The sequence below is a fragment of the Gadus macrocephalus genome, chromosome 14 (assembly GCF_031168955.1).
Source record: "Gadus macrocephalus chromosome 14, ASM3116895v1".
Lineage (NCBI taxonomy): Eukaryota > Metazoa > Chordata > Actinopteri > Gadiformes > Gadidae > Gadus > Gadus macrocephalus.
Window position 1 is genome coordinate 18,409,613 of NC_082395.1, and position 13,147 is coordinate 18,422,759.

General features: G+C 44.1%; 4 protein-coding genes across 5 annotated transcripts; 1 reads left to right on the forward strand and 3 right to left on the reverse strand.

Moving 5' to 3' along the window:
* Positions 1 to 591: 591 nt before the first annotated feature.
* On the reverse strand, positions 592 to 3,474 carry mrpl16 (mitochondrial ribosomal protein L16). The gene is made up of 5 exons (XM_060070519.1): positions 3,215 to 3,474; positions 2,992 to 3,063; positions 2,042 to 2,190; positions 1,525 to 1,818; positions 592 to 876 (listed from the first exon to the last, which is right to left on the reverse strand). The coding sequence occupies exons 1-5, from the start codon at positions 3,267 to 3,269 to the stop codon at positions 685 to 687; spliced, it is 762 nt and encodes a 253-aa protein (XP_059926502.1). The 5' UTR covers positions 3,270 to 3,474; the 3' UTR covers positions 592 to 684.
* Positions 3,475 to 3,690: 216 nt separating this feature from the next.
* Positions 3,691 to 4,999, reverse strand: txnl4b (thioredoxin-like 4B). Its single transcript, XM_060070520.1, has 3 exons — positions 4,764 to 4,999; positions 4,219 to 4,370; positions 3,691 to 4,111 (listed from the first exon to the last, which is right to left on the reverse strand). Exons 1-3 carry the CDS (start codon positions 4,893 to 4,895, stop codon positions 3,946 to 3,948), a joined length of 450 nt encoding a protein of 149 aa, XP_059926503.1. The 5' UTR covers positions 4,896 to 4,999; the 3' UTR covers positions 3,691 to 3,945.
* A 199-nt stretch (positions 5,000 to 5,198) lies between these two features.
* Positions 5,199 to 7,564, forward strand: trmt10c (tRNA methyltransferase 10C, mitochondrial RNase P subunit). Its single transcript, XM_060070516.1, has one exon. It carries the CDS (start codon positions 5,451 to 5,453, stop codon positions 6,897 to 6,899), a length of 1,449 nt encoding a protein of 482 aa, XP_059926499.1. The 5' UTR covers positions 5,199 to 5,450; the 3' UTR covers positions 6,900 to 7,564.
* On the reverse strand, positions 7,190 to 13,143 carry blzf1 (basic leucine zipper nuclear factor 1). 2 transcript variants are annotated; one of them, XM_060070517.1, is made up of 7 exons: positions 13,004 to 13,143; positions 11,666 to 11,731; positions 10,898 to 11,316; positions 10,309 to 10,508; positions 9,811 to 9,939; positions 9,390 to 9,606; positions 7,190 to 8,174 (listed from the first exon to the last, which is right to left on the reverse strand). In XM_060070517.1, the coding sequence occupies exons 2-7, from the start codon at positions 11,688 to 11,690 to the stop codon at positions 7,989 to 7,991; spliced, it is 1,176 nt and encodes a 391-aa protein (XP_059926500.1). In that variant the 5' UTR covers positions 11,691 to 11,731; positions 13,004 to 13,143; the 3' UTR covers positions 7,190 to 7,988. The 2 variants fall into 2 exon arrangements, with proteins under 2 accessions (XP_059926500.1, XP_059926501.1); XM_060070518.1 differs by having other exon boundaries at positions 13,008 to 13,091.
* Positions 13,144 to 13,147: the final 4 nt, after the last annotated feature.

Here is a 13,147-nt window from a genome sequence, read left to right on the forward strand (position 1 = left end):
GGACATATTATAAAATGGACAACGGATTAAAAAATGGCGCCTATTCATTCCTATGTAAACTTGGCTGGACCCTCCTCGTTCGTTTTGCACACCTGCGTGCAATAACCGCCCTGATTATAAGGCCTTTGTCGCTACCTCTGGTGAACACCAGATGGAGGCATTCCTCATGTTTAAATGAGTCAAATAAAGTAAAATGGCTCAAACATGTACATTTCACTTTTCATTATGGCCTGCCTGATGTTTCTTCCCTTCTCTCTCATTATTTTAGGAAAGTAAGGTTTGATTATGAATAGGAATCATTGTTCTTATTATTTATAGCTATGATCACTCTTCTAGTGGTTTACGACCAGGAGATATTGTTATTATTGATTATGGAGTTATTGTTCCTATTGATTATTCATAGCTGGATATTTTTCTTGTTGATATTTATGGATGGAGTTATTGCTCTAATATATTATTTATAGCTGGAGTTATTGTTCTAAATTATTATGGCTGTCGGTGTTGTACAAAATCCTAAAGTTCAATGAATAACACCACATGATCATAAGACAACATCTGTAACAACATCTCAAATGAAGAGAGAGATGGAGATCTTATAAACACATTTAATCTTCTGAGACGTGAACTTTCCACACAGTGGTACTCTTAATCAACCGTAGCATTACACATTAAAACATGAGGGCGTCAGACCCGGCCAGGCAAGTGGAACTTCCCGGTGAAGCGCCCGTGATTGTGGAGGTCCAAGGGGCTCAGAACCTTCCTGATGCCCAACATGTTGCCCTGGGCGACCTCGCGGAAGGTCCAGGGGTTCTGGTTGTTCTGCTCCTTTTCCTCCTGCGCTGCGTGCATGGCGGCCAGACTCTCCCGGCTCACCACCTGAAATACACCAGCGGTTTACTACACCCGAAACACACCACTCCTTTACTCCACCTGAAACACAGCACCCCTTTACTACAGCACCCATTTACTACACCACCCCTGCCCTTTACTACACCCGAAACACACCACCCCTTTACTACAACTGAAAACACCACCCCTTTACTACACCCGAAACACACCACCCCTTTACTACAACTGAAAACACCACCCCTTTACTACACCCGAAACACACCAGCCCTTTGCTACAACTGAAAACACCACCCCTTTACTACAACTGAAAACACCACCCCTTTACTACAACTGAAAACACCACCCCTTTACTACAACTGAAAACACCACCCCTTTACTACAACTGAAAACACCACCCCTTTACTACACCCGAAACACACCAGCCCTTTACTACACCACCCTGTTGCTACACCCGAAACACACCACCCCTTTATGACACCTGAAAACACCACCCCTTTACTACACCTGAATACACCCCCCCTTTAGACTAATAACTAGTTCATAGTAATAATGAGATTACTAAGTAATGATAAGGCTAAAAAGAGTTAATGGCAGCCCACTAATTCACCTTTTAAAAGTGTAAAGTAGCACTATCACAGAACAGGGTGGTCCCGTGGACGGGGGCGCCTCACTCACCCTGGCTGGGAACGGCAGCTTCTTGGCCACTTCAACGAGGATGGGCTCCACCTCCCCCAGCTCTATCCGGCCCCCCACCTCCACGATCAGCCGCCCACAGCGCACGGGGGTGACGTAGTGGTCGATGGCGCCCTTGCCCCCGCCCATGCGCTGGCCCAGGCCTTTGCGGGTGATGGGCTTGTAGGGCGCGTTGATGCGCCACTTGGCGAAGGTGTTGCGGACGTCCATCTTGCGGTTGATGGTCAGACGGATCATCTCTATGTGACCCCAGTGGATGTATCCGCCTCCCAGGGCCTGGTGAACATCATGACCCAGTATATTGACAATTTATTTGATAAGACACAATAGTAAGTATTACAGTAGCGCTTGAGATTTAACATGGAATTAATAAGAAGGCAACATTTCAATTGAAAGAGAAATGCTAGCGCCCCAAGACACAGATTAAACTAGTTATTCATACACAGCACACTCATCTAGTAGCTGTGCGGTGGACCTACTACGAAATAACTGAACCTACCACGATAGCGTAGCTTCCTACGGTGAAGGTGTTCGCTGCCTGGGCTGGACCCTGGATGTCTCTCAGCTTCTTCTTCTCCTTCTTGGCCTTCTTGAAGTTGGGAACCTTGTTGAGGAACTTCAGTTTGGGTTTGTCTGGCAGGACCACGTCTTCAGGGAGCAAAAAAACAGTTGTTAGAGAGAAGCTCTACACTCTGTAGCGATTCATACAGAACATTTTATATAAGGTCAGTAAAGATAAAACCTTTTTTAATTGCAGAAGAAAATGCAGGTTTCATAGCAACAACAGCAGTGAGAAGGAAAAACGGGAGAGGTAAAGATACAAATATAAAGAAGAAAAAAATATAAATATAAAGTAAAACACTGAGCAGCTATATATGCCCTGGATCTCTGAAAGAGTGATTGAGTGAATATATAAACAGTGTCGATAAATATTAGTATGTAGAGTTTATCAATAAATAATTTAAATAGTCTCAGTCTAACAGTCTGTCTATGAATAGATATAGATGTACATATGTGGATATTATTGAATATATGAGTTAATTAAATATCATTCGACTGTATGGAAATGGAGGGCAATAATAGTAGTACCTTGTTTTCCCTAATGTTACAGATTCAATAAGGTTATAGAATACATTTAAGTGTTGTTGAATAGATTTATTGGCTTTTACAGACCAGATGATCCAAAGGATAGCCAATTTGGCAGATCTGTCGTATTGCTTTGAAGAGGACAGAGATGTTATTTGAACACATTGTCAATAAATATATTTTCGTCTTGATTGGGATTTTTGTTAGGGACATTTCACCTGTTTCCTGACATTGGTAGGGACCTGTCCCTAGCGACAAGACAATCAAATACTCCTCTATTCTGACCCCTCTATACTTGTGATGTGTATGCATACAATGTTGAAGTAAGGAAATGTCCAATTATTAAATTAAACATAAAATTACCGCTGTAGTCTGGAGGAACGTCATAGGTTTTAATTCCAGCAAACAGGATTCTCATGTGACTCTGAATACAACCTGGAAGAAATAACAAGAGACGTTTCCACATTTTTTTTTATAAATAATTACTGATCAATCAGCATTGCACAAATACAGCTTTCTTACTCTATTCTATTTTTTAGGATCATTAAATACTATACTGGATATATTATACATGATATATTCCTACCTTGTAGTCCTTGCGTCCGCCAGCAGCTGATGGAGTTCTTTAATATAGACACCATTGTTCACCTGAAATAAGCACGTCCAATAAACATGTAGTCCTCTATCATAGCATGTCAACTATGACACATATAACATGCAACAAAGAGACTATATGAAAGATAAAGTTGATATTATTAAATCATGCTGAGGAAGGTCGCTGACTGTGCGCTTCCTACAAGAGTCCGCCTCGCTTCAAAGTACATTACAAACGTTCCGGCCATAAAGGTTCCCCCAGATTAATAACCTCAATGGAACTAGTCCGTGTTGAATGAAACAGCGACACCCTCTGACTCCACCATATACTGCACTGTCTCCTATGTTAACTAGGATAAAAGCTAATACTGGAACATAAATACTGGAATTTATGTACCCTTTCAAACAAGGATAATATATCTATAATATGTGTCTACAACTAGTAATATTACACAAAAAATGCATAAGAACTTTTGTAAACATGTATTTTTAGGATATATAGTAACAACTTTTCAAAATCACCATAGAAAATACCAGGATAACTTTGTGTGAGTGCAAACAGTAGTTTTCATCAAAGCCCCATAAGCAGTTTCCATGGCGACAGAGTTCAAAGTATTTTGAGTGTCAGAGTCAGGAGAGTTCAAAGTCTTGGTGTGTCTCCTCCTACGACAACGAGTCCTGCAGACGTCGTACGTTAGCCCTGGAGGTCAGTAGTAGGGCGTGCTATATCCCGTGGTACAGGAGGTCAAACTTGGGGATGTTCTGGGGGTCGATGGGACTCTTGATCATCATCTTGCCCCGCATTGCTCCTCTGTAGATGACCTCGATAAGGTCCAAGAAGTCCTCCTTGGTCTTGAAGCTGCCCACAAACTTAGTGTGATCTGGAGACCTGGAGAATCCCACCCAAAAAATATATAAAGCAGATTTTCAGTTCTAAGAAAAGGTTGAGTCAAGAAACAAAACGGATAGAATCTATTAATTTATATGACCACTCACCCATAATCCACCTTCATATGTTGTCCGTTGAAGAAGAAGACAGTGGAGGGGATGTAGCTGATGTCAAAGTATCGGGTGTAGACCGGGACTTTGTCCACATCCACGATGTATATGGACGCCATGTTGCTCAGGTTGTGAGCCGTTTTAGACAACTAGGAATGAGTGAAAGTGTGCAAACATGACATGAGTATGGGAGAAGAATAGTGGAGTGTATTAGGCGATTCCCAGCCGTAGGTTCCTGGGTTTGACTTCCAATGTGTCGTCCGCCTACTTTAAGGAATCCTAGAATGAATGTCCTAACCCTGACCTGCTCCTTAATGACCAGCCTCTCTGCTGTCTAACCCTGACCTGCTCCTTAATGACCTGTCTCTCTGCTGTCTAACCCAAGACTGACTAGTAAATATACATTTTCTATACAGAGTTTGAGGAGGAGGGGGAACTCCAGTAAGTTCCTGATGAATTACTAAACAGTATATAATGATTTCCACTGATTTACAGGTTGTATTGATAAACAATAAATTGTGCATCATAATCATCATCCTCACAATCTCGTCCAGCTGAAGGCACGAGGAGTCTTCGTCTCTCCCGAACCTCAGCACCAGCACCTTCTCGGCGACTCCTTTGATCGCCCCGTCGACCTCCTCTTTACTGGACAACTTGGGCAGAAACAAACTCATGATATTTGGGAAAGAGCGGTAGGGACGAGTGGAGAATCATGGAGGGATGAGAAGAAGACACTCCTCCTTGTTTTGGTCGGAGACGGAAATACGTCACCTTCCCGACAGGTGCTGCGCGTAAGGTTATCCATGAAATAGTTCCGTTAAAAAATAGAGAATACAAATAAAATCATACAAAATAAATTACTAAAAACACTTTCAAAAATCATAGAATAATAGGATAAAATATATATTTATAGAATTGGAAAGATTCTGGTCAATCATAGTTATATAAGACTTTCACCACGCTCGTACGGAACCTTTGTGACTTGTTTCCCGGTCACTGCGGCAAGATGGAATGTGACTCCAGTTGACAACGTGACCTCCTATCAATCGGCTCAACATTTGGATCTTGCGCTTTCTCTTATTGTCATAAATAAAACCTGGCGTGGAACCAGGCTGGTGTGCGACGTTGGAAGAGATGTAAGGTTGTCTTCGTATCATTAATGATTATTAAAAGGATGTGTGGTTCATCTCTGTAGACGGGAGAAGAGCATCCAATCATTGCCATTAGAAATGATGGGACTATTCTCCCGACGGGTATCTGTTGAATTATGGAGGCTATGGAGTGTTTCTGGGTCTCGACATTTTTCCATTGGGACCTTTCCCACTGGACAATTCTGCTCTTCCCGCAGCTTCAGCTCTGGGCGTTTCCTAAGGACAGATGCATCCCAGCCGGACCAGGGGGACAAAATAGATTTGGACTTGTGGAAGTCTGTGATGAGGTCCCAGACAGCAGTGGATGAAAGCATTGAGGACGATAAAGAGCAGGTGAAGAAAGGGGACTCGACAGATTCTCCAAGTGGCTGCGTGCTGGCGGCGACTCGGGAGCTGGTCTCCATGTGGCGCCAGGCTGGTAAGCTGGTTCCAGACAAGATAACGGATCAGGATGTCAAGACGCTAGCAGAACTCACAACCAAGTCTTCCAAGAAGAAGTACCTAAAATTCCTAGCCATCCGGGAGGGCCACAAGAATAAAAGCAAGGAGAAGCAAGAGAAGAAGAGGGCCGAGAGGGAGCAGAGATTGGCCGAGTTCCCCGAGACCTTAGAAAACCGACCGCCCGTCAAGAACTCGTTCTTGATGCAGTACCGCGATCACTGGCTCGACCGTCTGCTGGGCTGGCGCGGCGCCCAGGCCATGAACTTTGGTCAGCCGCTAGTATTCGACATGAGCTACGAGGCGCACATGACCCCGCAGGAGTTGACGAACTCTGTGTCCCAGATGTTGGAGGTGGAAAGTTGCAACCGGCGGTCCCTGGACCCCTTCCACCTCCACCTCTGTAACCTGCAGCCTGAAGGGGGCTACCGGCAGCAGCTGGTCAAACGCTACGGCGAGGACGCCTGGGACCGCCTCCTCATCACAGAAACACCACAGCGCCATGTGGACGTGTTTCCTCAGGAACAGCTCGTCTACCTCACAGCTGACTCCCCCAACGTCCTACGGACCTTCGACCCGTCCAAGGTGTATGTGGTTGGTGCGATGGTGGACCGCTCAATCCAAACGGGACGGTCCTTTGCCACCGCTAAGCGGCTGCAGATGGCAACAGCGCGCCTCCCACTGGACCAGTTCCTCCGCTGGGAGATCGGGGCCAAGACCCTGACGCTGGACCAGATGATCCGCATCCTGCTGAGCATCAAGGACACCGGCAGCTGGGAGCAGGCACTCGCCTTCGTCCCCAAGAGGAAACACGACGGGTTCTACCAGGAAAAAAAGCAGAGTGAACGGGGCGGAACCGCAGCCAGGGACCGTGGAGACAGATACCCCCAGAGGGACCAGAGAGAGCGTCAGGGTTCGGCTCGTGAGCCTTGGGGTGCTGGGAGAGGTGGTCAGGACCGGGGGGTAAGTGGCAAGGGGGTGGGGATGGCCTGGGAGAGAGAGTATAAACAGCCTGTTACCAGGATACGATCATCCCAGAACAGCACGAGGACCGACAAGACACAGACACCGTGGTATCAGCAGGACTAAAGACCTCTAGAGTTGGTCTTAGACCTGGACATTATTGTTCCCAGTCTGTTCTACTGTCCCTCACTCTGTTCTAGAACGTATGTTCTATACTGAACTGAGGATGGACAAGGTCTTCTAGTTCCGAGCTTGTTGTGATCAGAATCCATTTTGAATAAAACAATCTATGCACTGCTGGGTGGAATTATAAATCCATCGTAGGAACATGTTATAAATGAAGCGCTATTTGAATATGAATGTAAAAGACAAGATAGTTTGCAAATGGTGTAGTATATCAAAGTAAATAGAGGATATAAAAGTATATAAACCTTGTTTATTGTGGTTTGAGACACAAATCAGATACTAATCATTGAGTAGAACATTAGCAGATCAAAGTATACAATACTGTTGGTGCAGGATCACTCAAATTAAGTTCCAATAAATTACCTGAAGACAAATCTCAATATGCATCATACAACACCTGGCCTCAACCAATATACACACAACTTTGAAATACGTTTGAAATGCAAATAAAACCGTCATAAATAAAAAATACTGCATAAACACACAAGCGACAGTGCCATGGTCGTCTGGAAGACTGTTTGAGATCCAAGTTGAGCTACAGGATCTCCGTCCTGACCTCCAAGAGAAGAAAAAGCGAACTAAAGAAATGCACACGCTCATTATTAAAAATGTACTGGAAAAAAGGCAATACAAATATGTAGGATTAGCACATTCCTTTCACATTTGTATTGCCTTGCTGTGTTGATACGTTGTAAGTAATTTGGTTATGACCAATTACATTTTATATGCTTTTTTATTTTTCCCTGGTAGGTAAAAGCGTTTAACTGAGTACTACGCTGCTAATTTGGGCCAGTTAAAAATAGACCAGCGATCTTGACCAGGATTGAAATAAAAAAGGATAACGCGTTTATAAAATTTAAATGACCATCATAGTAACATGATATTTACGGAGCTGACGAGTTAGTAAATAGGCCTCGGGACCGACTGCCTTTCCACACATCACCTAGTAAGACCATAGTTCCCAGAGTTCATTGCTGCATTCTGAATGTGGCATCTGGAATGAACTAGATCTGCTTGGAGGTCAGGGGACTAGAGCACGATGATGTCTCCAGAGCACCGCTCGCAGCAGTTAAACGTTATGTTCTCGTATCGTGTGTACGGATGGAACCTTCCGATGCTCTTCTGATTGGCCAGGAAGCTGGTTGGGGCGGAGTCAGAGAAGGAGGGCTCCTCTTCACTGTTTGAGGGGGAGACAGGGGCCAGAGTCTTCATCACCTAGGAGGAGGAGGAGGAGAAACGGGTTCAGTAATGGACCTACCATGTGGAGTTTATGTTGTGTGTTAACTTCATGGTGGACAGAGAAAAAGTTTCACTGTCAACAATGAAACGTCATCATACAATGATATATCATTGTGTGTCCTAGCCAAGAATTTAAAGAGGGTTTATTAGCAATATGTAGTCGACAGCCATCCTAATTTAAAACAGCGATTATATATCCCAACCATGGGAATCACAACCTTCTCTCTCCCCCCAACCAGCCCTGCACCATTGTGCCTTGAGCAGCTTAACAAGGAACATCATAAATGGATCGAAGCCAAACATCATGATCATGTAACAAAGGAGAGACCTTTTTGTTCAGACAGAGTGAAACTGCTTTTGACGATAAGAAATTAGTATAAAGTTGCCAAAACAAAAAGGAAAACAGACAGAGAACTGGGCATTGATAGATGTGCAAAGATACTACAGCAAAGTACTATCCTAAGATGACTATATAGCCCAGTGTTTCCCCTACCATTGTTCAGGCCTGGCGGCCCGCCAGGCCAACGAGCGCCCCCGCCAGGCCAACAACCGGCCAAAAAAACGAAAAAGAGAAAAAAATAAATAATAAAAAATAAAAAATTCGGTGTCGCGCATGCGCAGATGATGCCCCATCATAACGGACAATCTGACAGCATTAAGTTATATCATCATTAGCATGGCAGAGCAATTCTTCCAAAAGCCTAGAAAGATTAAGTGTAGCAACCAGCCATGCTCACTGTGTTCATAATAAAATAAGTGTATTGTAAATAGAATGAGTGTATTGTAAATAAAATGAGTGTATTGTAAATAAAATTAGTGTATTGTAAATAAAATTAGTTTATTGTTAATAACGCGTTTATTGAATCATTATCAACTTGTGATGGCTAAGCAAGTGTTTTATATGGAAATAACCAACAAATACTCTAGCATCCCTTGAAAAATGTATAACAAATCACACTATCAGCTCTTACCACCGGGCCTAAAAAAAATTCTAGGGGAAACACTGTAGCCTATATATCTAAGATGCGAGTCACTGGCATAAGGTTGTCAGCGGCTGTTGGTAGAAGGACTTGACAGCAACGCAACAATCGTAGACTACGTCATTGCTTTCAAAACTCTGTTTCCATGTCTACCCTGTCCAGACTAGAACGATAAAGATTATATACAGATCATAAATATATGCCAAATGACCTTCTCAGCCATCTTCTCGGCGGGTGTGTTGCAGATGTGAGCAGTGGTGCTCGCTCCGCCGCTGCTCTTCCCCACGTTGCCCAGCAGGTGGCCGCTGATGGCGTGGGCCAGCCTCTGGTTGGCCGAGGCCAGCTCGCCCACGGTGAGGCCCTGGGTGCTGGGGTAGTAGGTCTGCTGCCGGCCCCACTGCAGGGACACCATCAGCTCCTCCAGACACCTGGGGCACAACACCGTACGTTCAAAATATAGAACATACAAATAATGTACAAGACCTACCATAACATACTTTATGGAATAAAGAGAAATAATAAACAAGACATTCAATGACAGTTGGAGGTATGACAGAAGTAAAGCTAGAGGTATCGATAGTATGATAGAGCTGGAAATAGAGACAGGGATATAGAAGGAGGTCTGTAGGTACCCGTGTGTGAGCACCATGCCCCTGGAGAACTGGTCCCTCTCTGACAGCAGGTCCTGGATGGCGCCCTGCGCCTCTCGGTTCTGACGCTGCAACGCTGCTCTGCTATTGGTCAGCTCGTCCGCCATCACCCTGAACCACACACAGCGCGCCACGCGGGTCATTGAACCAACAGCACACACACGTCACTTGAGTGAACTCTTTTGGTATATCATGGCCTTGAGCCTCTGAACCAATGAGAGACCTGGACGTAGGGATGATTGATTATGGAAAAAAAAATCATAATCACGATTATTTTGTCAATGTAGAAATCACGATTATTTTAATGATTATTTTGGAGTTTGAAAACATGAGGCATTTATCCAGCATTTCTGTCCCAAAAAAGACTTTGCCTATGAGAACTTAAAAATATATATACATCGTTTCCAATTGATTAAATTAGTTTAGAGATTGTTTGCCCCAAAGATCTAATCAAAATGGGACTAATTGCACAGCCTGTACCTGGAGGCCAGGAACTTGCTCCTCCACACGTCGCCCTGGATGCTCATCCTCTCCAGCTGCTCCGCTGTGCCCCTCAGAGCCCCCGTCAGCGCCTCGTTCTCCAGCACCAGGTGGTTCTTCTCCCGGGAAGCCCGCTCAAACTGGTACTGCAGGTCATCCCCTACAGACGCCACTAGGAGGCGCTTCAGCTCACGGTTCACCTGCAGAACATACAGAACACCAGTAAGAGCTAGTTCGAGGTAGTTACAGCTAGATCAATGTAGTTAAAGTTAGAAGAGTAAGATGATTTAGTTTGTGGTAGTGAGTGATAATTATTTAGCACTTGTAAGGTAGGTAGTTAGGTAGTTAGTTTGTGGTTAGTCTTACAAATCCAAATTTAGATGCATATCTTAAGTCTGATGGCAGACGACTTTTTGCTCCATATTTTTCAACAAATCATGTTGTTGAAGACGGGGATCTGGCAAACACATTTTCGGGCAGCCACAGTGAACTCAGCCATAAACTACAGAAGTCCTGCTTTAACAAAGTAGGGTGTCTCGATCCCAGACGAGTTAGTGGAAGGAAGTTAGCACTAGTGAGTGCTGGTTACCTCAGTCTGTACTCTGAGCTGGTTAATCAGCCCCTCTTTCTCCTGCAGCAGGCGGCGCTCCGAGTTCTTCAGCTTTTCCTCGGCAGCACTGCGGTCGTCCAGCGGAGGGGGGGGCGACGGGGAGCGCCGCTCCTCCGGCCCTTCTGGAGGCGGGGCCACGCGGCAGTTGCGGCTGATGGCGCTCCTGGGAACCAGAATCCTCACCACCTCCACCTCGGCGCACGCTGCCCGGCTCACCTGGCCCAGGTGGAGCACCCCGGGCGGGGGAGGGGCGGGCCGCAGGGAGCAGGCCGGCTTCAGGACGAGCGTCTCCAGGGGAGGGGGCGTGGCCACGCGCTCGGTGGGAACCTCCAGAAGGGCCGCCTGCTTGTCCGTCTCCATGCCATCGCCTGGGCCTCGGACAAGGACATGGGCTCGACCTAGCGCCCCACACACACACACACACACACACACACACACACACACACACACACACACACACACACACACACACTTAGAATTACCTGTCCTCAGTAACATTCTGTTCTTTATCATAGCTACGTTCCGCTATCAAAGCTTGAGTCTGTCCTTAATCATCGATACAGTCAGTCGTTAATCATCGCTACAGCCTGGTAATCATCACAGTCACAGTATGTATGTAAATGTCTAAATTAATTCAATATTGAGTGAATTAACAACTGGATCCCCAGTTGATTAAAAATGAAATTAGCTACTAGTAGGGATAAAACCAAGCAATAATAACTGAAATCTAAAATGTAGTACACACACCTCTCACACCCCCAGTGGTGGTCATGGTTACAGGGGTCAGTGGTCGGAGTTTCAAACGAGTTTCACCTACAATCAAGAATACAGAGAAACACATTCATATAAAAAATTGGTTTCAACATAATCCAACTCTGAAAGACGCTTCATTCTGACAGCCCTCCCGTTTAGCCTTTAAACGCTCACCCAACGTATCTAACGTTACAGCAGACCAGCCACCTGATAATGCTCTGTAGTTTTTCCCTCCACTATCTGATGGAAATTACAATTACACTTCCTTCTCTGCTTATATATGAGGAATGGATCATTGTGTATTTTGTTCTAAAAAATTGCTTATTGTGATGAATGCAGTTTATATTATTGGTTCTTCATTATCCATTATCTGTCTTTATATTTTATATTATTATTATTTTTCTTTATTTATCTTTTCTTGATGTGTCATTTGACTTGTGGTTTCATGCAATGCATGTAAGCCAGTGCCTTCGGGTGCATGTTGTGCCATTTGTCACTTTTTGGGTACGCCCTGTTGATTTAGGTTTCCCTTTTGGGGTCATGTGATATAAGTCGTCTCACCCATTGTTCTCAATGCCTGATGAAGATCCCTAGCGATCGAAACGTTGCCTGTTTGTAGATAAATCTACTTCTAGAGCATTGCTCTAGAAAACAATGCTCTTTGGATGAGTATAGTTTAATGTTTGGTTTCAACATTAAACAATACTTTTAATAGAAAACCATGAAGTTGTCATAAGACAGACACTAATCCGTTTGAATATAAAACGACACCGTTTAAATAGGAAAGAAAAAAGTTTTCGAAGAGTATCTGTAACCCATTCAGATTATTGGATAATTAAAACAATTTGACAAACTGTTTGATTAAAGGTTGGAGGGGGATTCAATGCATTGTAACAGATATATCTATGGACGTTTCATTGTCCAAGTCCAAATCATTCATACAGTGTTGAGACAAATCACTGTTTGAGTCTCACTTTAAAAAGAGTAAAACATGCACTGTTACCAGACAGATGAGACAGAAAGAGAAAAGAGACAACAGTAAACACAAACGTAGACATTTCTTTTGTGATGACTTTTGTGTTTGTAGCAACAAACACCATAGAGTCATAAATACCACCCTAGTGTTGTTAATTATCATATAATCATTCATTCGTTACATATCATTATCACATCATGTAATGTTAGCTCCATACAAACATCATAGTGTTGTAAATACCATCTATATGACATCATGTAGCTACCTACTATTATCATAGTTTTGAAAATTACATCATGCAGCTAGCTAGTAATATCATAGTACAACATATTACGTGTAGTATAATCTTTACTTACCGACCAGAGGATTTTATTCCAGTAAACTTCTCTCTCTGTTTGATTCCATGTTATCCAGACCGGATATTGTTGGCTTCTTGCAGCTGGCTGCTGCCTCCTGGCTTCCGGCTTATTTTCAGTCGGAGGATCCAGGATCGGAGTCCG

Coding starts and splice junctions, on each gene's coding strand:
- mrpl16 (XM_060070519.1), bottom strand. CDS start 3,269: ATGGTGTCTATATTAAAGAACTCCATCAGCTGCTGGCGGACGCAAGGA. Junction 3,064..3,214: donor GCGGACGCAAGGACTACAAG/GTAGGAATATAT, acceptor TATTTCTTCCAG/GTTGTATTCAGAGTCACATG. Junction 1,819..2,041: donor TAGGAAGCTACGCTATCGTG/GTAGGTTCAGTT, acceptor GATGTTCACCAG/GCCCTGGGAGGCGGATACAT.
- txnl4b (XM_060070520.1), bottom strand. CDS start 4,895: ATGAGTTTGTTTCTGCCCAAGTTGTCCAGTAAAGAGGAGGTCGACGGG. Junction 4,371..4,763: donor GCCTTCAGCTGGACGAGATT/GTGAGGATGATG, acceptor ACTCATTCCTAG/TTGTCTAAAACGGCTCACAA. Junction 4,112..4,218: donor CATATGAAGGTGGATTATGG/GTGAGTGGTCAT, acceptor GGGATTCTCCAG/GTCTCCAGATCACACTAAGT.
- trmt10c (XM_060070516.1), top strand. CDS start 5,451: ATGATGGGACTATTCTCCCGACGGGTATCTGTTGAATTATGGAGGCTA.
- blzf1 (XM_060070517.1), bottom strand. CDS start 11,690: ATGACCACCACTGGGGGTGTGAGAG. Junction 9,607..9,810: donor GGCATGGTGCTCACACACGG/GTACCTACAGAC, acceptor GTTGTGCCCCAG/GTGTCTGGAGGAGCTGATGG. Junction 8,175..9,389: donor CCGAGAAGATGGCTGAGAAG/GTCATTTGGCAT, acceptor TCCTCCTCCTAG/GTGATGAAGACTCTGGCCCC.